The 25,232-nt window shown below is 44.7% G+C and overlaps 1 protein-coding gene across 9 annotated transcripts in view; it reads left to right on the top strand.

Moving 5' to 3' along the window:
* CELF2 (CUGBP Elav-like family member 2) overlaps positions 1-25,232 on the top strand; it is a 313,311-nt gene that overhangs the window by 227,660 nt on the left and 60,419 nt on the right. For all 9 annotated transcript variants that reach the window (XM_028162880.2, XM_057543107.1, XM_057543108.1 and 6 more), the window contains exons 4-7: positions 4,696-4,744; positions 11,056-11,190; positions 19,697-19,776; positions 23,851-24,009. In XM_028162880.2, coding sequence (XP_028018681.1) covers positions 4,696-4,744; positions 11,056-11,190; positions 19,697-19,776; positions 23,851-24,009 — 423 coding nt within the window. The remainder of the gene's footprint in view (positions 1-4,695; positions 4,745-11,055; positions 11,191-19,696; positions 19,777-23,850; positions 24,010-25,232) is intronic.

Genomic DNA, 25,232 nt, shown 5'->3' with positions numbered 1-25,232 from the left:
GGGTGACGGCCAAGTTATCGGGCCCTTCCTCCTGTTGCTGCCATCGCCTGGGACCCTCCCCAGTGCAGAGCACGGTGCAGACCTCTGACCTCCGGCCCCTCCAGCTCTGGTATCGGAGGTGCCAGTTCCCAGTCATGACAGAAGCACTGTTGACAAGCTTCAGTTCTTGACGCCGTGGGGGTCACCTTCAGTCCTTGAGGAAGGCGATGAGCCTCTGGCTGCCAGTCCAGGGCAGTTTTGATTCAGGGCTGAGATGTGCATTGTTTTCCCTGTACTTGAACTTCTCCGATCCAGGAGTGTATCCCTCACTGTTGGTCTTGTCATGCTTCAGTTACATTGTGTTTGGTGAATGATCTCTGGTGACATCGATTGCTTCCTCTGTTGGTTAGAATGTCCCATCATCATTCTTCAGGAACAATATGACTTAGTTTCCCTTACTCTGTTCCTTCAGATTTGTTGTTCCTTCCCTGAAATGCCCTTCACTCAAGTCCTGGTTAGCGTTAGGGTCCCTTCAAGGTCTAACTTGACCATGGTTTCAGCTGAGATGCCTTCTTGCCATTCCTTTGACCGTGTGGGGTGTGTCTCTTCTGAGTTCCCACACTGCATGTGGGAAACGGCTGGTCTGTCTGTCTCATCCTTACGTTACATACTCCATCATGACCAGAACTCTTTTTCACCCATTATTCCCACCGTGTAACAGATCATCTGGTCAAAGCAGAAATAAGCGAATGTGTGAGTGGTCTTAGCATCCTACTGGGTCAAATCTTTGACATCATTTCCTGTTACAGGGAAAGAATCCCTGTATTATAATTTGAAAGTTTAAGCTAGAATACCCCTTCCTTTACAATAACTTCCCTACTCCGCTCAGCAAATCTCCCAAAGTTCTTGGAATCATGAGACTTTGAGGAAGTGACACACATTATGAGAACGACTCCTCCAAACCATGTGTTTTTTTTGTCTTCCTTGACATTTACATCCTGTATCTGATCAGGAATTTGTAACTCAAATGAACTGTTCTTGGTAATGAGCCATTCTTAATACAGTCCTGATTGAATACCTTTCTCCAAGAAGGTCACGGTGCTTTACATACATTATCTAAATTGTCTTCAGAACATCGCTGGAGTAGGGTGACCACCCACTCAGAATTCACCTTGGTCTGACAATCCAGATCTCTGTGAGGTTGACTTTTTTCCCCTTCAGAGCCCCAGAAAGACCGAAACCAAGTTCAAGTTGGCAGTGGCTGTAGCTACCACTGCTACATTCTGGAGCCTTCTGGATAGTCTTAGGTCAGAATCAGAGCTAATTCTCTCAGCAGCAGCAGGAAAACCCAGAGTCAAGTCTTTGTGTACTACCCGTCTTAAAGCTCCGTAGATAAAGCATGATGCGAGGGCAGAGGAAGATTACTTTCACCCAAGGGGATATTGCTGGCACCTTCAACTGAGTGTCTGTCTGGTGCCTGCAGTGAGTGAAGCCTGCAGTTCAGCATCATAGGCTCATAAGTCCAAATCCCGTGTTGGGCATTTTGGGGAGAAGCAATGTGGTTTGGGGGAATCGGCACTGGATTAAGAGTAGGGAGCTTAGATTTCTGATCCCAACTCTGTCATTAACCATCTGTGTGTCCTTAGTGAAGTCACTTATTCCCTTCAGACCTATACATTGAGAACATTGGATGAAATGATTCCCAGGGCCCTTTGCAGCTTTAGAGTCGAATGATTCTGTCCTTACTGCTCCCAGATTTCCTCCTCCAGACCTCCGTGCGCGTCACAGATGGATCTGAATGCTCACGGCACTCTCTCTGTGCTGCTTTTCTGATGCTGGTCACCATCTTTTCTCCTTTATATATGTGCCTATCAACGACCATGTTGGGTCGGCATCTTCCCAAGGGCAAGAGTCCTTCATTTCATTTTTGTGTCCTATACATTACATTGGTACACTTATCTCTTGTCTCCTATCCCTTGAACCTGTGAATCTCATTTGAGTCTTTTCAGCTCATTGACCTGTTACAAGTCTTTGCTATCTGGAAAGGAGAGACCCCAGCCCTATCCTCCTCCCCCATCCTCCACCGAGCCTCCTGTCTTCCCCACTTAGAGCTAATCTTCTTGAAATAGTTGTCTGCATTTCTCATATCAACCGTTACCTTTCCTGTTACTCTCCCGCTGCCTACGAGCTGGCATTCTGGCCCCTACCACCCCACAGAAACTGTTTTGATAAATTCCCTTAAAAAAAATTTTTTTTTTTTTGTATTGCCAAACCCAGAAGGATACTGGGGCGTTTTCATCGTAGCGTCTAAGAGCACTTGCTCTGACCATCGCCTTGTTCTTGAAACTCCCTGCGTGGCTCCAGTGGGGCCAGCTGTTCTGCTCCTGCTTCTCTGGATGGCCCTTTGCTCTGTCCCTCTTAGGCTCCTCTTCCTGGCTGTTCTCCACAGTTCTGCTCCTGGCTCTTGTCTCTCTTCACTCTGCATTTCCCTCTCTGGACAGTTTCAGCCACGCCTGGGGCTTCCGCCACCTCCCAGAGCTGTCCCAACAGCTCGAGACCCACATTTCCAACTTCACCCCAAACGCAGCGTGTCCTGACCTGTGCCCATCAGTCTCTACACCCCCTCCCCAAACTGCTTTCTCATGTTTTCCCTATTTAGGCAGTTATATATAGGACACAACATTATATATAGGACACAAAAGTGAAATGAGTAACAGTGATCCCACCACACATTTAGTTGTTCTGGCCTGGGGTTCCGCTGCCCCCTCATCCCTACAACCAGCCAGTTCCCTCTGAGGTTTAGACCTTCCCCGCTTTACGTGGGCTGTTGCAGTAGCCTCTTAACTGTTCTCCCTGCCTCCTGTGTCTCTCTTCTACCATCCATCCTCCACACTGCAGCCAAAAATGACTTTTCAAGGACGCAAATGGGATCTCATTGCCTTGCTCCTTAAATATTCTATGCCTGATCGTTGACTTTTAGAGGAAATTTCAGCTCCTTAGCACGTGGGTTCCTCTAAGACCTGGATGCTGGCTGCCCTGGCAGCCCCTTCTCGTGCCTTCTGCCCTCACACTGTGGACTCCCTCCAGGAGGACTGAGGGCTTTCTCACCACCGTGTCCTTGTGTGGGGTTGTCCATTCGTTTCAAGAGCCACCCCCTTCCTCTGCTGGCAAGTCCAACCAGCCTTTAGGACTCGAAGCAGATGGGCCCCTTGCCACAAATCCCCCCACCTCTCTCACCAGGCAGAATGAAGTATCCGCTCCCCTGGGCTCCCACAGCACCTTTTCTTAAAAGGCAGGTCTACTTACTGACTCCTAAGCATTCCATTCTCACACTAGTCTCTTCTCTACAAGTTGAGCATGTTAATGAGTGGAGTGGGAATACAAGTAGACCCCACAACTCCAGGCCTATGTTCTGTGCATAAGAGCATCTTGCCTTTGAGAATAAATGAAGCAGCTCTGAATTATTTAGCCTCTTGTCCCCTGATACTGCTCCCTCTTACCTCTTCCTCTTGTGTTTTGAAGACCCTGGCAGGCATTAGGTGCACGTGGTCTCGACCGCCTGATAATCGTTTCCCATCATTTCAGTGCCAGAGCCAAGTACCATTCCCCTTTCATTTCAATTAGATAAAGCCCAGAGCTGTGGCTGGCAAGTAAGGGAAGTCCACTGGGGAAATTAAAGGTTCAGAGAGAATAGGGCCCATTATAATAAAAGCATTTGCACAGCCACTGATTCCATCTACCCTGTGGCTGCGACGTTCATTGGGGTAGGATGAAATATGAAGCAAGAGAACCCATGAAAGTCATTTGAGGAATTTATTTTAATTGGAAATGGTGGCAGCTTTCTGTGCTCTGCAGATCTGCAGATCATGCACAACGATGTGATTGGCATCGTTTAAAGAACCATAGAGCGTCTCGTTCTGCCGTGATGCAGGATCTTGGTTCCACTTTGTCTCAGGCGCTTTCTCCCCCTACGTATGTACTGAATGTGATCATAAGCCCCTCACTCTTGCTTTTCCTCCTCCCTCCCTCTCTCCTTCCTTCCATTCTTTCGGTGCCTCTGCATTCCTGTTTCACACTTCGTGTTTAATAAAAATGGGATAATGGCGCCTCAATCAATCAACTGGTCGACCTTCAAATTACTCAGAACTCTAAGAAACAGCCATGCAGCAGACATAGAACGGCCAGAAGAAAAACAGATCATCTGTGTTTTAATTTGTAATAATATAAGATAACAATAACTATTTTTTTTTCTATGCCCCATGCATTAAGCACATCACATGCATGTTCTCAGGTAATTCTCGCGGCCCTACTATGCAGGTGTCACCTCCATCTCGCAGATGAGGAGACTGAAGCTCAGAGAAGTTAAGATGCTTGCCCGAGGTCACGTAGTTGTAACGAATGGCAGAACCAGAATTACCTGTAAGATCCAGGCAGAAACCATATTGAATGGCAGGACCAGGTTTTGAACTTGAGCCTGACTGCAAAGCCCACGTGTTAAGATACCATGTCACAGCGCCCCGGGACTTAAATGTATCCTATTGCTGAACATCAAACACATGCTTGCATTTTAAGGTAGTTCATTTTAACTGTGGGAGGTCTCGTTATTATTTACGTGCCCTTAGAACAATATCAGTAGCCACGTTGAATAGCATGGGATTTCTGAGACTGTTGGACACTTGTTCAATCTGCCTTACTGTCTCACTTTTCTATTTTTAGATGCATCATCCCATTCAGATGAAACCTGCAGACAGTGAAAAATCAAACGGTAGGTGGTGCTGACTGTCTTCCTTTTAATGTCTGTTCCCTTAAGTGAAGACGTGAGGTGGGGGGCGGGAGGAGCTGGCCCCCCTTGCCGTTTCTCTGGGGAAGGCAGAGAGATGTGCCCCAGGAAACCTCCATCGCGGTGGGTACCTCGCTCTCCTGCCTCCTGTATCTCTGGGGTAAAGACCTGTGAAGATGCTACAAGAAACGGCTTTCTGTGTCCCTGTTTGGGGCTTGCTCTGTGTGGCCACCCTGTGGCTATTGTTTACCTCCTCTGACAGCAGCTTGGGCACCTGATGGGGAGGGGTGACCTTATATTATGCAGAGAAGGTGAGTGAGAAAAGCATCGCCCACCAAGAATGAGGCTATCTTTTCTCCCCCCCTCCCTTTGGTCCTCTGGCTTTGCGACTGTCTCACTGCACTTTTCTCCAGCTTGTATCCATGCATTTGCATCAATATTCCGTTGGCTGATTAAATAAATATACAGTCAGTGCAAAAAAAAAAAAAAAAAAAAACGCATTTGATGAGGTCGGTGAAATAATTGAGACTTGCCTCTCCAAGACACCGGAGGGTTGCTAACCCCATTTCTCTCTGAAGTTTTTGCTTCCACTTCTGCAAACCTTCTGTCCCTGTTTTGTTCTTTGGACTGGCTGCATTGCATGTTAAAGGAATCGTCTGCCTTCCTAGACCTCAGCCCTCTCCTGCCCACAAGACTGACATGGTCAGCATGGTCGCCTTCCTCCGGGCAGCTCTGCACCTCGTTAATTAGTCATGGAGCAGAAGCCGTACACTTAGAGATCTGCATTATCTGCAGGTGTAAATTATGGCGGGGCTCTGCATCTCTCCACGAGGTATTTTCTTTTGCTAATTGTAGTGCATCCCATTTTCCGGCCCCACACACTAGACAGTTTCGAAAGAAATTCCACATCGTACGGTGGTGTCTGTTGGAGAATAGATATTGGTGCTTCCCCACCATCCCCTCACCAGCCACACACGTCTCTGCACGTCTAACTCCCTTGTTCCTACAGTACTTTATCACAGACGTGGCATTGAATGTCAGAGGGTCTAAAATCCACCCCTGCTTTGTTGTGGGATCTTGGTCCAGTCACCTCATTCCTGTACTTGACAGTTATTCATCGATTACTTACTATGTGCCAGGCATGTTGCCAGAAGCTGGGACTGCAGCAGTGAATTTTTAAAAGAAGAAGAAAAGGACACAAGAGACACTGTCCCTTACCTGCTGGAACTCACATTCATTGTCACTGGTTTCAGTATCTCATAATCACTTAAAGACCAGACTTTAGTCTCCTCATTCATAAAATGGGAATAATGCTAATTGCCTCTCATAGATGAGCTTTTTTTTAAGACTCATAGAAGATGTTTGTGACTGTGCTTTGTAAATGATCGAGCACTTCTATAAGATGTTGGTCAGTGTTCCCTGGCCTTTAGGGGCCTTCGCCGAGTGTGTCTGCCCAGGCAGAAGGCCATCTCCCCGTGCCGATTTGCTCCAGGAGTGCGTGTTACAATCTGTTCTCTTCCTCCTGGGAGAGAGGCGGGATGGATCTAGTATTTGTGGGATGAATTCCATCAGTGAAGGTCATCCTGGCACATCCAGCCACCAGGAGATGTTCTCTGTCCTTTGGCCCCATAATTCTCCAAACCGTGTCAGGACACAGGCCATGGGATCAAAGTCTGCAGGAGGGGGTTCGTCTGAACCTTAGGCCATAGTGATAAAAACGTGACAAAAGAGAGAACCGAGTTGGAAATGTCTGACTTAAAATACCCGAAGAGTTGAACCGAGAAAGGGTTTCTCCTTCTGCATTTTCTCCTGTGCAGGTGCGAACCCTGACTGTCCGCAGGGTAGCTGCCGGGAGGGCTCAGAATGGTCAGCTGCCCTTGCTGTCCTCTGTCTCCTTTGGACACTGAGGGTAGTGTTTGCTTTGGATCTAAAACCACAGCAATAGAATCAAACTGCCGTGGGTACACCCCATGTTGCACTATCTCAAAAGCCAAGCAAGATTGGGTTCTGTCTTATTAAGATGAGCAAATACCTAAAAATGCGATTTTTCAGGAAGCGCCCCAGGGTAGCAGGTGAAATCTATTCTGAGGAGCCCGGACTTGACCCGGACCCTGCACTTACTGGCTGTGACCTTGAGCAAGTTCTTTACTAACCTCACCCAGCCTCCGTCTCTCCCGCTGTAAGAGGGGCTCCGGAAGCCTAGTCTGTGCTCTTCCTGTGAGGCCCGCCTTACGGAGTCATCATGCGGTTAACACCCGCAGAGCTTAGCGTCACACCTGGCACGTAGCGTGCGTGCAGTCTGCCACATTGGTGGCGTAGCTCCAGCCAGTTGAGGTAGCTGTTTTGGTGCATCCTGAGAGCAGAGGCCAGCCCTTCCAGCCTTGGGCTCTTCCTGCCAAAGCTTAGATCTGTACACCTAAAGGAAAACCCCCAAACCTTCTTGCTGGGCCAGTTGTCCCTTTGCTTGCAGATCTACCTTCATTTTCTGAATTTCCAGTAAAAAGAAAAAGTCAAATAGTGTAAATGGACCAAAAGCTGCTTTGAAAGAGCTCTTCTTCACGGAGGCTCAGATGGACCCCCACCTTGCACAGCCATGAGCAGACTTCAGGGTTGTCCTTGGACCTGATTGGAAGAATCAGGAGAAAGGTATCATTTCCCAAAGCCAGGGATGAAAGCTGCAAGCCTTTTCTGATTTCACATGACATTTTTAACAGGTAAGCATAGTTTCTGCAGCTCAGAGAGCACCAAGATTTCTTTGGCTCAGATGCTCGAAATAGCTCCTGTGGCTGTGAAAGAAATATAACGAGCTCTAATTGCACTTTTTTTTGAGTTTGCTGACATTTATGGATGACACAAAGGACTCATCACAGTGAAACAGTTACTCTCTTCATTATCATTGTGTTCAGATTTCCCGAACTTCGTATTTGCTGAGCAAGACTCATCACAGATTCATTAGTGATGGACAAACGCATTGCGGAAAAGCAATGACTCTTTTAAGCTTTTGTCCATGCAGGGATTCTGACAAAGCCCAGAAATGTTAGTCTGCTATATCTGCCCTGCACTTTACTGTCATACTGAACGGGCTTCTGAAATCTGCACGGCTTCCTAGAACCTGCCCTTCCAATGGCTCTGATTTCAGCTGCAGCCTCTAGCACATTTATGTAAACTCCTAGCATCTTCCATTTCTTATGCTTCTACTGCGCCAGGTATCCAAAAAACAGATCCTCCTCTGGATTGGCAATACAATGTCAGGGACTTTAAGAAGAACACACTGAGTATACACCCAGATTTCAACAGCACCCACCTTTTTTGGTAATTTTTCCCTGACACCTAGTTGAGTGGATGGTACAGGAAGGGCATTGGAGGAGGCGTGGATTATTTCAGGGACCAGCCACACTCACGCACACCTAGTCACTCTTTATCATTCTCTCTCCCATTGGAGGGCCTGTTTTCCAGCTTTTAATCTTATGTCACTGTGCAGAAAAAGCAACCAGCCGTGCGAGATTGAAAGTGAAAGGCAGTTGCTGGATCTGAAGTCGGTCCAGCAGTGGGTGACAAGGAAGTCGTAGCGGTTGCCTTTGGTTCTGTTTTTGGGGTCTCGGGGGCTGGAGCCAGTGTTCACTGTGAGGTCACACTTCTGACTTGAAGGATTATTTTTGACTCTGTAGGCAGAGTATCAGGTCCATCCTGCTTTAACCTCCAACCTCACAGCTTGTCAGGGTCCTTAGAGCCTCAAATCCAGAAATGCCATTTAAGCACCCCACCCCCATCTCTTTCCTCAAGGCGTCTAAAACCCCCAGTGGCTGTGCATCAAGTTCTGAGCTCACAAGAGTCAGGATGACCAGACGTTGTTATCCTGGGGAGGGCGAGGCCTGTAGAGATAGGAATCTGGGGTGTTCCCGTGCAGTCACTTGCTGATGTACTAGAAGATGAAGAAATCATTTTGAAATTTGAAGTAGAGAGACCCATGGATTCGGAGGCCGTAATTAAATGCCATATGTTAGCACTAACACATTGAAAAGTTGTTAATTAATTCAGGCCGCCCCGAATCCAGGTGTGACTTTGACAGATTGTACACCGGTGTGTTAGCACAGACTTACAATTAGGGGAGTTTTAAAAAATGAAGTTTCTAGTCCTTGAACTTAAAAGAGTCCCCACTTATATTTAATATTAACCCCTTCTCATTTATACCACGGAAGGGGAGCTGGCAGTGGTCACTGGTATGAATCCACTTTCAGTTCTGCTACTGTTATTGATGGCAGCAACCCCACCTGTGCCCACGTGGTATATGAAGTATTTCCCCTCATTCATTCATTGGTTATCCTAAAGGAAAACAGACTTTTTCTTTAGAGGGCAAACACATTATCTTTTATTTATTTATTTATTTTAGTTCCCCTAAAGCACTTAGCAGAATACTGTGAATATGGTAGGTTTATCTAAGCAATTGACATTCTTGTGGATTGAAAAAACTGGTGAGATACTTAACTGCCCGTGAATACTTAGGAAAAGCCCACCAGGAAATTCATCAAACATTGATGAAAAAGTTAAGTGATTTCAAGATAATTAAGTTTATTTAAAATGTTGACAAAGCTGTTTAGCGATCCTTAGAATGGGGATCCTAGGAATAAAAATTTTCACTGGAAGATCAGGAAAACTCACTGAGAGGAAAGCTGGATATTTGTAGTTATTCCCATTTTGCCATTAAAGCAAACAAGGCCCAACTGTTAGAACCACAGAGCTACTTTGGCTTGCAGAAGGTTGCCAACATCCAGGTTCCTTGATACATGCACACACGTGCCAACACACACACACAGGGAAGGAAGTTAGCACTTTGAATAGCATATGGATGGTGCAGATTTTCTTTTCTTTTCTTTTTAGCTAATACTTGTTACTGAAAAAAGTGACAGTTATCTTTCATTTCCCTGCCTGAGTTTACCCCTTCATTGTGCCTAGGATGTCAGGATTTCTTCATAAATGGTTTCCATTTTTTGTAAATCCATCTTAGGAAAAGAGTCATACTTGAGCTTCTCAGGAGCTGCGCATTTAGTTGACTATAGCATCCCGCACCCTGAAGCTCAAACCCTGAAAATTGTCTTCGCTAAATACCGTCATTATAGGTTTATCAGGGAAACCAAGGACCAACTGGGACTTTATCCTTTGCTTTTGTTTGAAAGAACGAAAACCTGATTCTTCAGGATAAGAAGAAATACAACAGAAATTTTTTTCTACTCATCAAGGTATCAGCCATAGCTTCCTCGGGGTAGCAGTCCCAGAGATGAGGGCAGGAAGGGATCAGGGCGGGGGGGCAAGAACTACAGCTGCAAGTTTTCCCTCCCTCCCCAGCCCCGTTTCCACCAGTCCCATCCATTCCCCTTCTGCTTCGAGGGAATGCCACGTGCTCTCAGGGCCACTGGAGTCCTCGCATGCTGAGGAGTCTGGCGTCGCACTGGAGGTCAAAGGCTCCTGTTGGAAAGAAAGCACCTCTTCTGGGGCATCTGATGCTTCTGATGCTTAGACCCCGGTGCCAACACAGCCCTCAACTTACTGTGCTTTCACCAGTTCCTAGTAGATCATTGGTAGTCCACTTACTCTGACAGGAGAAAGAAGGACTTCTTAAATTTAAAAATCTTCATCTACATAAAGCAAGTGGGGTCCTCAGCAGCCTCTGCTGAGGAATCAGAGCCAGTGACACCCCCTTTCTCCTTGAGGAAGCTCAACACAGGCAGTGGCCCTGGAGCACCTGTGACCTTCCTTCTGCATCAAGCCCCTCTCTGCAGATGAAGCAGAAAACGGTACATATTGTGCTTCAATCAGGCTGCCTTCCTCCGTCCGCCACGAAGACAGTCATTCATTCCCGACTCTGCGCCTGGTCCGGTTAGTATGTGATGCCCCCAGCACAGTACCAGTCTGTCCAGACCCTGCGTGTGCTTCTATAAAGTCCGGTTTCAGTTCCATATCTAACATCAAGCCTTTCTCAAACTCTGGTACCCGATTCATAGTTCACAAGGATTGTGGAATTGTGCTTTTCAACCTGTATTCTTTGGAGCCCTCGTTTCTCTGCGTTGTCTTGGGAGCCGCCACCAGTGTGGAGAGAGAGGCTGGGTAGAAAGGGATTCTGAAGTCCATGTTCAAGTGCTTCATTCAGCCAAAGCATGTAACCAGGCTGCCTTCTCTCCATCACTTAAGAGAGAGAGAAAGGAAAGAGAAGAGGAAAAAGAATCAAGGTGGTGATGATGCATTGATTACGAGGAAGAAGGTGAAATGACCTTGGCTCATTCATTATTTCTCTCTCCTAGCCGTGGAAGACAGAAAATTGTTCATAGGAATGGTTTCGAAGAAATGTAATGAGAACGATATCCGGGTGATGTTCTCTCCATTTGGCCAGATAGAAGAATGCCGGATCCTCCGGGGACCCGACGGGCTGAGTCGAGGTGAGTGTGCTCCCTGCAGAGTCTCTGCCCTTAAGTGCTGATTGGAGCTCTGTGTCCCAGTCAAGGTAGACGTAGCTCCCACACGCAGCGAGAGGTCACCCTGAGATACGTCCCGCAGGACGAAGTTATCCAACCCAAACTTTTCACCGTAGCTGGAATGATCACCTTTTATTTCTCAAGTCAAGAAGGTCCTAGTGGCAGCATATTAGCCCAGGTTATCACTGTCAGACGGGAGGCCCACAGGCCGCCCTGCCGTTACACATCCCTTTTCAATCTCAGATTGAAGGAGCTTTGGGAGGTATGAGGGAGAGATGCGGAGGGCGAGAGAGAATGTTTGCTGCTCGCATCTTAGTCTTCTGGCTTTGCCTGTGCCTGGGAGAATGTTGAGTGTGTGGGCCTCTTGACAGAGAAATAAACCAAGAAAAAAGGCCCCTGTCCCCGCATAGTGCAGAGCAGATACAGACTCAGAGTAACCAGGCCTGTCTCAGGGCGTTAGGGTTTTATGGCAAAGAGCAAAGCTCCTGGAGTCCTAAACACAGGGGTCCATTAAGTGACAGAGAAGTGACTTTGTCCAGGAGAAGATTGTAGGTTCTTCTTTGTCACCGTGATAGAGGCAAAGGCTGGGGCTTCAAGCGCAGATGAAAACCAGTGTTTCCGCGAGCAGCCACACAAGGTAGCTGGAGATGACTCTCTTCTGTCCACATTTACCTCCCCCTTTGACGGACCCACACGCCTCCCTCCTTAAACCGCTTATAAGGCTTATCACCGTGTTCCCAGCCATCTGACTAGTTTCCTGAGTCAGCCCAGGAGGCCCAGGGGAAGACGCACATGGAAAACACATTTCTCCATTCTCGTAAGAAATCTGTCTTTTTGCAACACAGAGAGGATTTCATTCAATTAATGGGGTTTCCAGGGCAAGTTCCACAGGGCTAATTAGAAATGTCTTTACGTTCCCCATCTCTGGTTCTGGGACTGCACTGCCCGTGCCCCATGTTGAAAGAAAAGGTTAAGCCTTAAGTATCAAGGCACTAGTTTTCATTCATCTCCCTGGTCTTACGTAAACTCAGCGCCCTGGGAGGAAGAACATTTGTTCTTTTTACTTTTAGACATAAAGCTTCATGATGTCAACTGCTAGAATCGAAGGCACAGGGAACAGAAGTTTTCCACCTACCTCCACCTCCAAAGCCCTGAAACGGAGGTGATCTCGAGGAAAACTAGGAGGAGGAGGAGTAACTCCAAGCTTGTGATGCCTATATTTTCTTCTGAAGGTGGTTTTTAAAAAAAAGAGGAGGAGGAGGCCTGGAAATGACACTTAACACTCACTGAAAGATGGGAGTCTAAAAGCTGAGCAAGACATGATGTTGAGTGGGGTCCCTAAACAGCAGACCCAGTGCCTCAAGCTAATCTGTCACTTACCACGTGTGCCTTTACCAGTGTCACCCAAAATAGTTCCTTGTCCTGGGCACCCGCATCGCCTCTGGTTCCCATCCAGCCTCGCAGGCAGAAGGATACCAGGATTTCTATCCTGGGTCCCTCTGTGCCATCCTGGAGATACGCACCAGGAGAGCTTATCATCACATCTGATCCAGGAGAGGTAGATAGGTAGACAGACCAGGAGAGCGAATACCACAGGAGGAAGCAGCGGGGCTGAGGAAGAATTAAATAGGCAAGAAAGACAAAAGAATACTTTTGCGATCCCTTTTCTGCTGCCAATTTAGTAATAAGAACCACTATTCTCTCCCTGTGACTATTCTCAGTCACACTTCCGTGTTATCATTGCACTTTTGCATTCGCCAAGGTGTACAGCATGGAGAAAGAACCAATAGGCATAGTGAAATGTATAGTGCCTTGGAGGTCAATGACCCTGGGGCCCAGTCCCAGAACTTCTCCTGACATGAATCATGGGCGTGGTCCATTCATTTTCCTATCTCTGTCCCCAGTTTCCACACTCGAAAATGGCAGCAGTCTGAATATCTGCCCTGCTTCTCTGATAGGGCGTGATGAGCTACTGCCATGGTAGGTTTTTTGTAGAAGCAGGCCATCCATAATGTTTAATAGAGGCCTTGACTATGAAGTAGGAATGCTGGACTTCTGTTTTCCCTCTGCTGATTTACAAACTGATTCTCTGCCTCAATTTCTCCATCTGTCCAGTGGGGACAGTGATGAAGAACATTGGTGCTTGGAGATCCTTGAGCGTATGTTAGCTGTTTTTGCAGATGAGATTTTTTAAATGGTCAAAACTTTCATAGGAAAGGGTGTCAAGACACTGTACTTGATGGGAGAACCTGACCAATTCCATCTGCCATTTGGTTGATGAACCAGCACTTGATACCAGAAGCAGCCTATTTCTGAAATAAGTGATGGGAGCACTTTCATCAATATTTTATGCAACTGCTGCTTCAATGTAAAGAGTAGAATCCTCCTCCCTGCCCCCCCCTTTTTTTTTTAACAGAAAAATATTTTCTGGCAAACTGATGAGAATTCCCTGTGGCAAAAAAGAAAGTACTCGTTTATTCTCATTTGTTCTAAAATATAAAGACAGTGTTGCATTTTTCAATTAGCAGGACCCAGGGACTCCTGGGTACTGGGGACTGCTCCTAAATCAGTGATTTGTTGAAAGAACAGTTCTCTTTCATGCTACTCTTTTGCTTTCATTAAAGAATTGCAGTTTTCAATCAAATATTAATAAGTGCAGCGCTGCAGATCAGGGGCGCTCAGCATTTCTGGTCTCCATGCCTGTTGCTGGCTCAGCTGTTTACAAAATAAATAAAAATGAAGTGAAATGAAAGCTTGGCTGCTCTGAAAAGTACCTTGTAATACTAAACCAGGGTATAAATTAGTCAGTAGGAAAGGATTTAAATCGAACCATTTGATTATGATGAGGGAGAGGTGCCCTTGAGTGGTTCACTTTTCTTGTTTTTGCTTTTGCCCAGTTCAGCTACAAGAAGGAAGACAGAGGAGGCAGTTAGTAGCCCTGGGTCCCCAACAGGCGTCTCGTGTAGTTCATTCTCTGCCACATCAGTAGTTGACATTCCTACCTGGCAGGTGTTAACCTGAGGTTCCTCCAGGCTGTTGATTCAGTACCCCTGCCCCAAATCAGAGTAGTGGGCTGCCAGCACCCACATCTTTGCACCTATTTAGCCCTGCTGTACTTTAAGTTAGAATCACTGTCTTTAAAAAAAAAAAAAAAAAAAATCATGATCTACACATTGTCAAGAAAGACTATTTTAAAAGTCCCCCATAGTATTCACCAGCACCCAGATCTGTGCCATGTTTTAAGATGGGACCTCTCTGCCCCATCCTGCTGGGAAATTGTCATGCCTATACATGGACAGCACCTGCCAAGCCTGTTGAAACCACTCAACAAACATTAGGACTCTGCCTCGCTTTACGCTGTATGCCCACATCTAGATGTGCATTTTTTCCCCTTTGGGGGCAGTAACCCATTCTGCCGTTTTTTTCTGATTTGGAAAACCTGGTTTGAGATGCTTTCAAGCCCCTCATGATACTCAGATCCTTCTGCAGTGGCAGATCCACCTCTCAGGCCCGCTGTGTGAGCCTTCATTGAGAAAGCAAGCAGGGTAGCACAAGCCCACACATGGCAAGTGAAATGAGATGTTTGCTCTCAGAATCAAAGCTTGAGGCTTCTGAGCCAACATATTTACTGGACAGTGTCACCTTAGCATGTTGATTTCCTAAAATACACATGTTCTCACTTACCCACAGTCCCACAGTCAGATTGGACTATTTGGGTACAATCTGCCAGGTTTGCTGCACCATAGCAACTGAATATCTGTAACTCAGAGACAATGAAGGGGTTGATTTCATTTTTCTTTCCCATAAACTGCAGTCAAATCTTCACTGCCATTTAAGGTAACTTTCTGCTGGTTTAAGAATATTCCAGCTGTGTTTATGGTGTTCCAGCATTCTCCTGCCAAAACCTTTGACAAATGAATTGGCGGTATCTTCAGGGATGTTAGCGACCACAGACTGGATTTAGCCATTAAATCCTCATTTGTTTTCGTTATATCTGATCGGGATATTGGGAGAGGGCTTTTGACTTTTAAAACGTACATGGAGAGGACTCAGTTTTGATTGTGACATTTTAGTCTTGCCCACGTGGTACCCAAATGTTCAGATATGTGGAAACCTTTATCAGATGCCCCCTGGGTTATTAAATGCATCTTGTCATGCTGCTCTGGGTACAGTCTTCCAACCTCATCTCAAGGATGAGATTTTTGCCAACTATTAAGTCCTAGTCTGCACTCAGCCTCAGGTGCCATGAATGAAAGATCTCTCCATGCCAATTTTAAATAAACTAACCCAGCGTTGGGAATTGCACATTAGAGTATTATTTTTGATGCTCCAATGTTATACTCATAGCATATGTTTAAACCCTGCCATTGCTCAAAAGATACTGAGAGGGAAAATTGGCTGCATTAAGATCTTTCTACAGCTGAAGAGGAATTTATAAACCAGTTTTCCATAGGCTGAAATCTTCTCAGCCACACAAGTTATTTTAAATTATGCTTCCTTCAGTTGAAATATAGCAGCTGTTGCTCCTCTTTCAAAGAAGAAGCAGAAAAGCAAGAGACCCTGGCATCATTGTATGTGCTTTTAAAAGTGCCTCTACTTTTTTCATTACTTTCTCTCTCTCTCTCTCTCTCTCTCTCTCTCTCTCTCTCTCTCTCTCTCTCTCTCTCTCTCTCTCCCCCCCCCTTCTTTTTGATGCAGAGCAAGAATTCATCTAGTTCTCTCAAAATTCTCATGTAGCCTAGAGAAAAGGTAGAACACCTGAGTTAAGATATCCTTTCAACTGAAATGACAAGTGTAATAGCTGGGTTCCAAAATCTGCTCTGTGACAGGGCTCTGTGCTTTCCTTAGATCCTGTCTGTAGGAGGAAATGACTTTGAGAAACCTTTCCCCAGTCAATCATTTATCTATTTTAGCAGCAAGAAGACAACCTCACCGAAATAGAAGGAATTCAGCTCCTTTCATTTCTATGAGCAATCTCTGACACTCTGAAAGTGGAGACAATAAATAGTGGCAAGCTAAATTACAGGTTGGACACATTTACAGAGGGAATTTTTACCTTTTTTTTTTTTTTTTTTTTTTTGCTGTTATGTATTTGGAAGCTTTGAGACAGTAATATATGGGCTATCTTACCCCACCCCCAAAAAATAGCTTTATTGTCTTGGTACCTATATATTTTTTTCTCCCAATCTAAGTTCTCCAGCATTTTGGTCGGTCACCAGCATGCGCAACAGTCTAGAACAGTTGAGGGCTAACCCTATAAGATCGGAGCAGTTGTCCGTCAAGACCCTGTAGACTCTGCTGTACCCAGAAGCTCATCTTTAGAGAGAGAAGAGGACAACTGACCTAAGTCATTTCTGTCCAGCGGGAAGTCATCTGGTTGGTTTGTAGAAGAAGCCAGCAGCCCATTTTGACTGTAGGAGCTTGTGTGACCCTACGTTAGTGAAAAGCGCAGATTTGAGGGCCCACCCCGAAGCCAGTGTTTTCAGTGGTGCTGAAAAGAAAATGAAAATATAGCCAGGACCTCCTGTTTTAGAGATGTTACGAAGGTTAACTGGCTACCAACCCGTGGAACATTTGGTTCTGAAGTTGCTTAGCTTCATCCAGAGCGGCAGAGAGAGTGAATCTTTCAGCATGTGCTCCCACTTTATAAATGACAGTAATTTTCTCCCTTAAGTAATTGAACACAGCACCCAGTAGGGAACTTGACAGAGTCCCTAGGAGGCAAGTTCTCTCTTACTGCACCACTGCCGGTAGAATAAAAAAGTTAAAGGAGTCATCAGATTTGTCAGATCATTTTTTGGATGGGATGAGGATTGTATAATTAAAAGCATCAGTCAACCTTTTAATTGCAGGTTTCATAGAGGAAGGGGCAATGGTTCAAGTTTATAGAGAGATCATTTCATTGTTCTCTTGCTCAGACTTTTCTTTTGAGACCTGTTAATTGCTCGATCTTTCTCCCGAAGTTACTTACAAAAGCTCTGCCTGCTCTGAAATTGTGGTAAATGCATAAGCTCTGCCTTATTGATTTTTGTTGACATTTTACATTTTTTTATGCATTCTTAACCTCCGTTTAGAAGCTGTTGGTTTGGCACATGCTCCCAGATAATAAGAGCAAGCAAAGTGAATGAAACAGGCTTCTTGACTCTTAAAAGTAGAGTTAGTCTGGGCTTCCTGTGGCCTCAAATATGCCTCCATTAGATGATTTGCTTGTGCCTCTACTACAGCCTCCAGACAGGAAATGAAGGGACTTCCCCGGCGGTCCAGTGGTTAGGATTCTGCACTTTCACTGCCAAGGGCACAGGTTTGATCCCTGGTCTGGGAACTAAGATCCCGCAAGCCACGCAGCACCAAATTTTTTTTTTATTATTTAATTTTTAAAATAAAGAAATGAAAAAGAAAAATCTTTTAGTGTTATTTCCTCTGTTAATAGTACCGGTGATCATCACAATCTTCATGAGATACTACTTTGAAACAGATGGTAAATTTGGGACTCTGTCATTTTAGAGCTGAGTCTATTTCAGTATGGAGCCAGCAGAGGTCCTGTTGTAGGTCTCACACCGTCTCACGCACATCATCTAGATGCCTTAGAGAAGGCTGCCCAGCTGCTTCTATTGATGACAAAAGCCACAGCCACTGTAGGTACAGGCAGCATGTTGAAACAGTCAGCTTCCCCAGCTGCTGTAACATCAGAAAAACCATAGGAAATAGCTTGGCATTCATAGTGAGCTAGACGTCGGGCTTCAGTGAGGACAACTTAGCGGAGGTGAATGAGATGAACCTCCCATGTACAGAGAGTTTTTGTGTATTAAAAATTACAGCATGATGCAAAAAAAAAAATGCATTGACTTATTTTCATGACTGGTTGTTGGTGTGCTTTGGGGGTAGTGGGCAGGCATTGCTTTCTCTTACTGCTGTTTGACTGAAAGGTGCTAATACAGTATTGACTTGATAATCTCACCAGGTACCCATGCAGAGCAAACAAAGAAAATGTATTTAATGGCTCCCACAGTGACTCCCATACACCAAGCCATCCGCTGGTTGTCTGGATGTAGAATGTTCTGTTTGGCTTCCCGGCCACAGAGGCAACCATCTCACGTGATTGGTACCAGAATTCCACTTTTGTGCACTCGCTCTGAGATGACAAGCTTCAGCCCCTCAGTGTTTAGATCTGCTTCATTTGGAAATCTTTTAAGTAGTAATAATAATAATGTTTTCAGGCAATTGAGTGGAACACTAAATTATTCTCTGATACCTAAGTTCAAACTGTGCAAGGCTAAAGAAGCTGAAAATCAATGCACTTTTAAAGTCATTAGAGATCATAAGTGAAATAGTCAGCGTTGCTTTAGCTAAGCTTTTAGTGTGCCGTGGTATTATTATAAAATCAGCCTGAATCTGCATTAATTTCACAGTCTTTTTCTCTGAGAAGCCCAAGGGTGCACGATGAATAAAATGTAAATTTCAGAAGGCAGTGCTTTTATTAGTGGAAAGGGCAGTGAGCCATGTAGCTGGAACAGTGACCTGCATGGTAGCCACCAGCACTGCTGCAGGAAGCAGGAACAAGCACTGTAGATTCTAGTTATTTTACAGCTGGGGAAAAAAAATAGCCATGGAGAGTTCTGTGGGTCTCAGGGGAGACATTCAGAGAAATATACATTGTCTTGTGTATGTTACACTTGAGGTGGAATCTCTGATAAGAATCCACAAGTCACAGCTTAAAGTCTTGAAGGTTTGATACAAATAAGAAATCCAATGCAAATGTTTAAATTTTACTTCATATACACGGTTGAATATTCCCAGAGTTAACAGAGCATTTGTTTTTGCTCATCGTTAACAGTTACCAAGTAGTTTGTACAGGATTTGGGTATATTTGTTTGCATTTGAATAGCATAAGTGTATATTTATACATACATCTATTTTTTTAACTACCCAGAAGAGATGAGGTATATTTATTTGCTGACATTTCGAGCTATTGGAATCTAGTTGCTAATTTGCCCTGGGTGTGAGGATTTTACTATTTGCTGCTTAAAAATCAAGCCTCATGTTTGAAATACAGAGAGCCGGAATGGGTAGATGCCCTAAGTCAAGACAGTCAGACAAGGAGAAAATGTAAAATCGCAACTTTTTATTTTAGAAAATGCAAACTAGGTCTTGCTCATTTCAAACCCCCCCCCCCCACCATGGCTTAAAAAAAGGAAGTACCCAGCCTCCTTCCCCTGGACTCCATTTAAAAAATAAATAAACTAATCCATCAGTAAATCTTTCTGCTGTGGTCAGATTAGCAAGTCAGCACTGTAAGTTAAAAAGCAACACGAGGTAAAAACCACAGAGAGAAGTTGTTGATTTCATGTACTACTGAGAACAGTGTCGTCCTGTGGCAGTTCTCGTAGACTGTGTTGGTTTAACAAGCGTCCAAACCTTTTGTCTTGTTGTTTTTTGTCTTTCCTGCTCCCTGTCCCCTTGTTTCCCACAGGCTGTGCGTTTGTCACATTTTCTACAAGGGCAATGGCACAGAATGCAATCAAAGCCATGCATCAGTCTCAGACCATGGAGGTACTGTATCATCTGCCCTTTCTTTGTTTTCTTTGTGCAAATGGTGGGGAATGGAAAGCAATTCTCTCCTGTGTGGATTGTTCACATGACAATCACAGATGTAAACTTTCACCATCTCTCTCTCTTCATTCATTCATATTCCTTCTTCCTTAATCTCTCTCCTTCTCCCTCTCTCTCTCTCCCTCTGAATTTCTCCCCTGATGACTGGAAATGCACTTAGTAAAACCTTCCACTTGCTCTATATTCCTTTTTGAGCCTTTTATTGCAGTGGCCCAGGTCCTGCCGTGTAAAGTTCATGATGCAATTTAAACCGAGCATCCTTCTGTACCTCAAGGATCAAGTACGTTCCCCAGCCCCAGGGGTGGGATGGGTAGAACATTAACAGACCCCTTTCCAAATTGCAGCTGGCCCTGTGCTAAATCACAGGGTTCTTTCATTTCTTTTTTATTTTCTTCTTAATGCGGGGTCAAGTTATCTTTAATCGAGACAAACAATTGTTTTTGCGTCAAGAATGTTGGAGAAAGTTAAGACTTCTCCCACCTCATTGAACCAGTGCAAATGTTCATGTATGAGAGTCCCCCGAAAAATTAGATTTTCCCCCTTACTAAAAAATGAACAATAACCAAGAAATTCAAAGGCTCAAATGTGATCTCCTAATGAGAGATAGTGGCTTTCGGGGAAGAGAAATAGGCTGGCGTGGGTCCACAAATGTAGACAATGGCTCTGTACTTTGAGTCTGTGATTCGGGTCATGGCCTTTCAGAATTTTGCACAAAAACATTCCAAGAGTGATATGCTGTTACTTATTCTGTATTGTCTGATAGAATCCTTTGGGAGTGCATGTTCTGCTGTATTATGTAAACTGTATCTTTGTGTATGGGTGATCTTTTCTGGAGGTGGCTTTGTAGTGTTACCTGAAGTTACGTTTTTCATCTTTTGAAAAAAAAATTGTTTTCAGTTTTATTTAATGTGCCAAAAAGTTCTTTATTGATCGTTTGAGCTTCTTTTTTGCCTCCACTTTTGGGGGGTTTTAATTTTTTTTTTTTTGTTCATTTGTTTGTTTTTTGCAATGCTGCATCTCCCGAAGCATGCCGGGAGCTTAGTGATCTTTATGGGTCTTGTTTTGTGGGCAACCTTTTTCTAGGGAGCCAAAGGGTGGGTGGAAGCGGGGGGTAAAGAGTGTGCATGGCATTGTCATTAAGTGTTTACTGTACTTTTCTGAGTTTTTATATCAGCATTGCAAAGCCTATTGTCTTTTTCGAACTTCCTTTTGACTTTAATATTCCTAACATATCTTATATAATCACTGTGTTTTCCTTTCAGTGCAATGCATTTTTAAGACACTCACACCCCCCTACGTGAAGGCAAGCTCAGGTGAAAATCGGCCACAATAAGAGAGAATTAGCAGGATTTGAAATGTCTAGGAATCCAATCTTGAACAACACGCAGTTACACACGTGATCATGTTTTTGTCCCCTCCCCCTACCCTTTCCCTTACCTTGGGGGAGGCTCCATTATCGGGGATCAGCCTGGTTTCCAGCTACCTATCAGTCTGGAGATGAAATGAAAGTACTGTTAAGAAAAAGGAAGTCTTGACCTGTATTTATTATCTTCCATATATATATGTGTTTCATTCTTAAAGATTTTTATTTCCTGTAATTGAGTGATTTGTACCTAAATTGGTCTCACCTTAGATGATTTTGTAACCTCAATTCTTTCAGCTCTGTTGGAAACATTGCCACCCCAGTTCCTTCACCCAGGGCCCCCCGCCCGAGTGGGAGGTCTGTGCTCTCCTGGGTCCCTACGGAAGGAGAGCACGAGAAAATACAGCAGAACTGGGTATGAACCCGAACCGAGAAAATAACAGGCTCTCAGAGTGAAAAGAATTTGCTGTAGAGAATGGGGCTTATTTATTCTTCAGAAATCCTTGATCCTTTGTTAATACTGCTATTATCAGAAAACAGATTTGATGCACTTGTTTTTAAATCTGGACATCCATGCTTAATCAGAGGAGCCCTCAGACACTTAAATTTCTTGTTTAATTCAAAAATATTGACATTTAAACAGAAGATTATATATTATGCAGTCTCATTATACTTGTACCACTGCAGTTTGTTTTCTTTTTTTGAATTAATTACATTATTTTCAGGACTCTGGCTTACATCTTCCACCAAGATGTATGATCTAAGAGATGTGAATTCAAAATGATGTCACTGTTAAAGTTTAAAAGAACATGTTATTTTAAAAATCATTAATCTTTATATGGTACCTTGATTTTCCCGCTTTCCTCCAATCTCTCCCCACCCTGTTTTCCCCTTTCATGGTTTATACAACTCATTTTTGAACTATAATCATTGGCCTGATTTTCTGCTTTTATATCATTTTTTGGTATTTAAGGAAGAAAAAAGCCAACCGTAAATGAACTGTTAGGAGGAGATGCTATAATTTGTTATGGGACAAATTTGATACAATAACAACCCTTTCCATGCAAAACCCTTGCTCTCTGTAATTTCCATCTTCAGAGTGGTTTTGCTGTCTTTAAAGTGATGAAAGCGCTGAAATACGGAGCAGATGAAGAACAATGAAGTATAGATTTTTTAAATGGTGGAAATATTGCTTTTATGCAATTTACTGACTCTTAACATCTGTGCCGTGACTGTGACTCCCAGAGCTGAAGACCAGTCCGCTGGAGGTTCAACACCAGTCACCTCACTTTTCTCACATGTTGGGGGGTAACAGCAGGCATGATAGCTTCACGTATGCATCGTTCCATCCCCAGTAGCTACCCAACGTGATAAGAAAAAAATGCAACTTTGTTTTCTAGGAGAAAGAAAAATAACCCACAGGGAAGGGAAAAGCTCATTTAAATAGGAATATTAAATTTCTGGGAGGAGAAGAGAGAGGTCTGTTATCATGCTGAGTTTCAATAAAAAGTGGGGTTTTTTTTTAATCACTTGGGTAGAATTAACTTCTTTTTATCTCAGCAAAATTTCACAGCTTTAATTGTGATGGAATGTTTAGCAAGCTAAACAGAGAGGGAAGAGAGTTGGTTTCTGCTGAGTATTTGCCAAGTGGCGAATGTTGAAAAGGTGCTTTCGAAAGGAAGTCCTCCTGCCTGAGGTGTCAGGCCCTTACTTTCCCTAATGATTTTCTCCGTATCAGACATGAATTGGTCCTGTTATATAACCCTTGGCCATTTCTCACTCACTACCTCTGCTCCTGCCTTTTAAAGGAAATGAACACAGAAGCTCCTAGAACAGCGAGATTGATTAGGAAAAGAAGCTAAGTAGACATCTCCTCCTGCCATCTGAGATGTATCTCCTTGGTCTAGAATGCTCCTGATATTTTCTTTTTGATTTGTGGTAGCTCCTGGGATTACAGCTAGAGTAGATGTGATACAGAAGGAAGAGAACCCCTTCTGAAAACATGGGGACAGTGACATTGGTCCATGCCTGTGTCCCCTGAAAATCTCCTTCCTTCATCCATGTTCCTAAAATGAAACCCACTTCTCCCGATTATATTACTGGGTCTGTATGATTCCTACAGTTCCAAAGTTCAAAAATGCTTAACTGAACATTGGAAAGAGTGGGGAAAAAAGACATGAACAACAGGCATTTTCATTCCCATTACAGCATTTCGTTCCCCTCCTTTGTCCCCTGCTCACACGTGGAAACAGGCAGACACACCAGGACAAGTCCATCTTTCAGACAAGCGAACCGTGAAGCTTAATTAAAGAACAATGATAAGGTCTCTTGTCTCTGAGGAGGTCCTGGGATGGTCGAAGGAAGACCCATGAAGAGAGAAGGCGAGGCAGTCTAATAATCAGAGCACGAGCACAAATGGCTTCATCGACCACCAGAGAGCCCCAAAGACACCAGTGACAGGATCTGGAATTTTCTGTTGGTGGTACTATTCAGAGAAGAAGAAGGACCATCAAACCATTTAAAAACGAGGCCAGACCATCCCCTGTGCTCCAGAATAGTTCAGAAAGCTAGGCCCCGAGCTGACTGAGTGTCCTGAGCGGAGTGGACCAGCCTGTAACCCCCTCTCCACTTTCCGCTGTGTCTGACCACAGGGCTGCTCTTCACCGATTGTGGTGAAGTTCGCCGATACTCAGAAGGACAAGGAGCAAAGGCGCCTCCAGCAGCAGCTGGCGCAGCAGATGCAGCAGCTCAACACTGCCACCTGGGGGAACCTGACGGGTCTGGGCGGCCTCACCCCGCAGTACCTGGCGGTAAGTTCTTGGGGGGGGCTTGGGTGGGGGGGGCATGTGGTCCCCAGGAGAGAGGAGCACACCCAGTGGAGCTCTTACAGGCTCCTTGGCCCCTAAGTGCACCCAAAGCTCATCTTCAGGACATTATGAATGCCAGGAAATTCCTGAAGTCAGCGTCGATGAAGAATATTTTTCCGGGTGAAGCTGATTAGCATAGGAACAGGACTCTTCATTCTAGCCGCGTGGAGGCTGAGCAGGGTCCCACAGGGCTGAGTGTCTAACCTGTGTTTCAGCACAAACTCCAGCGTTGGCAGGGGTGCGGCATGCGTGATAGATGATGATTTAACGGCACTGAGGCAGCCGTGGTTGGCACTCTCACCACCTCCCCGGTCGGTCCGTTCCACATCAGGACCTCAGATGGAACTTTCCTTCACTGGGTCCTCCCAGTGGAGCGATGTCAACTAAATTCAAATGTTTCTTTATCTATTTGAAACCCAAAACTCAGATCCTGTTTCAGGCCAAATAGACCCAATTCTTTAACCATCCCTTACATTTCACTGTTTCTAAACTTTCACCTCCTTGTTTTTTTCTGTTGTGCTGCCTGTTTTACTTTGCCAGTGTCTTTATTAAAATGCCATAATCAGAATGTAAGACAGTTCCTCCCAGGAAGATCCAAACAGCATGAGCAGTGACCCCCTATTGTGGACTTTAAAATATCTTAATGTAGCTTGAGAGCAATGGAAGGCAGCTCGTACTCCTCTAAGGTTTTATTTATTTTTACTTGAACTACTGCTAAAGCATGCTACTCTACCCCACTTTTCTGCTTTGGAACCTAAATGCTGGACTACACATTTATTAATATAATTTCATAGTGTGCCTTTGGACCTTTTATTCTAGCCTGTGTGTGTGTGTGTCCATCCGTCTGTCCTAATTCTGTCCTGACATTTGAACTGTCCCTCTCAGGATTGTATGACCCATTCCGTACTTTGTAGCAGAACCAATACTGTTCTGTAAAACAGTCCTTCCTGTGATCTTGAAAGGTAAGATCACCGTGCTTCTACAAGTGAGGAAAGGGAGAGGCTTAAGGGAGAAAGGGGTGGGGGGAGGGGGGATAAAGTGGGAGATTGGTATGACATATACACACTACTATATATAAAACAGATGACTAATAAGGACCTACTGTATAGCACAGGGAACTCTACTCGATACTCTGTAATGGCCTATATGGGGAAAATGTCTAAAAA

This window comes from Balaenoptera acutorostrata, chromosome 3, assembly GCF_949987535.1.
Source record: "Balaenoptera acutorostrata chromosome 3, mBalAcu1.1, whole genome shotgun sequence".
Classification (NCBI taxonomy): Eukaryota; Metazoa; Chordata; class Mammalia; order Artiodactyla; family Balaenopteridae; genus Balaenoptera; species Balaenoptera acutorostrata.
The sequence above is the reverse complement of the archived record's forward strand: the minus strand, read 5'-3'. Positions and strand labels throughout refer to the sequence as shown.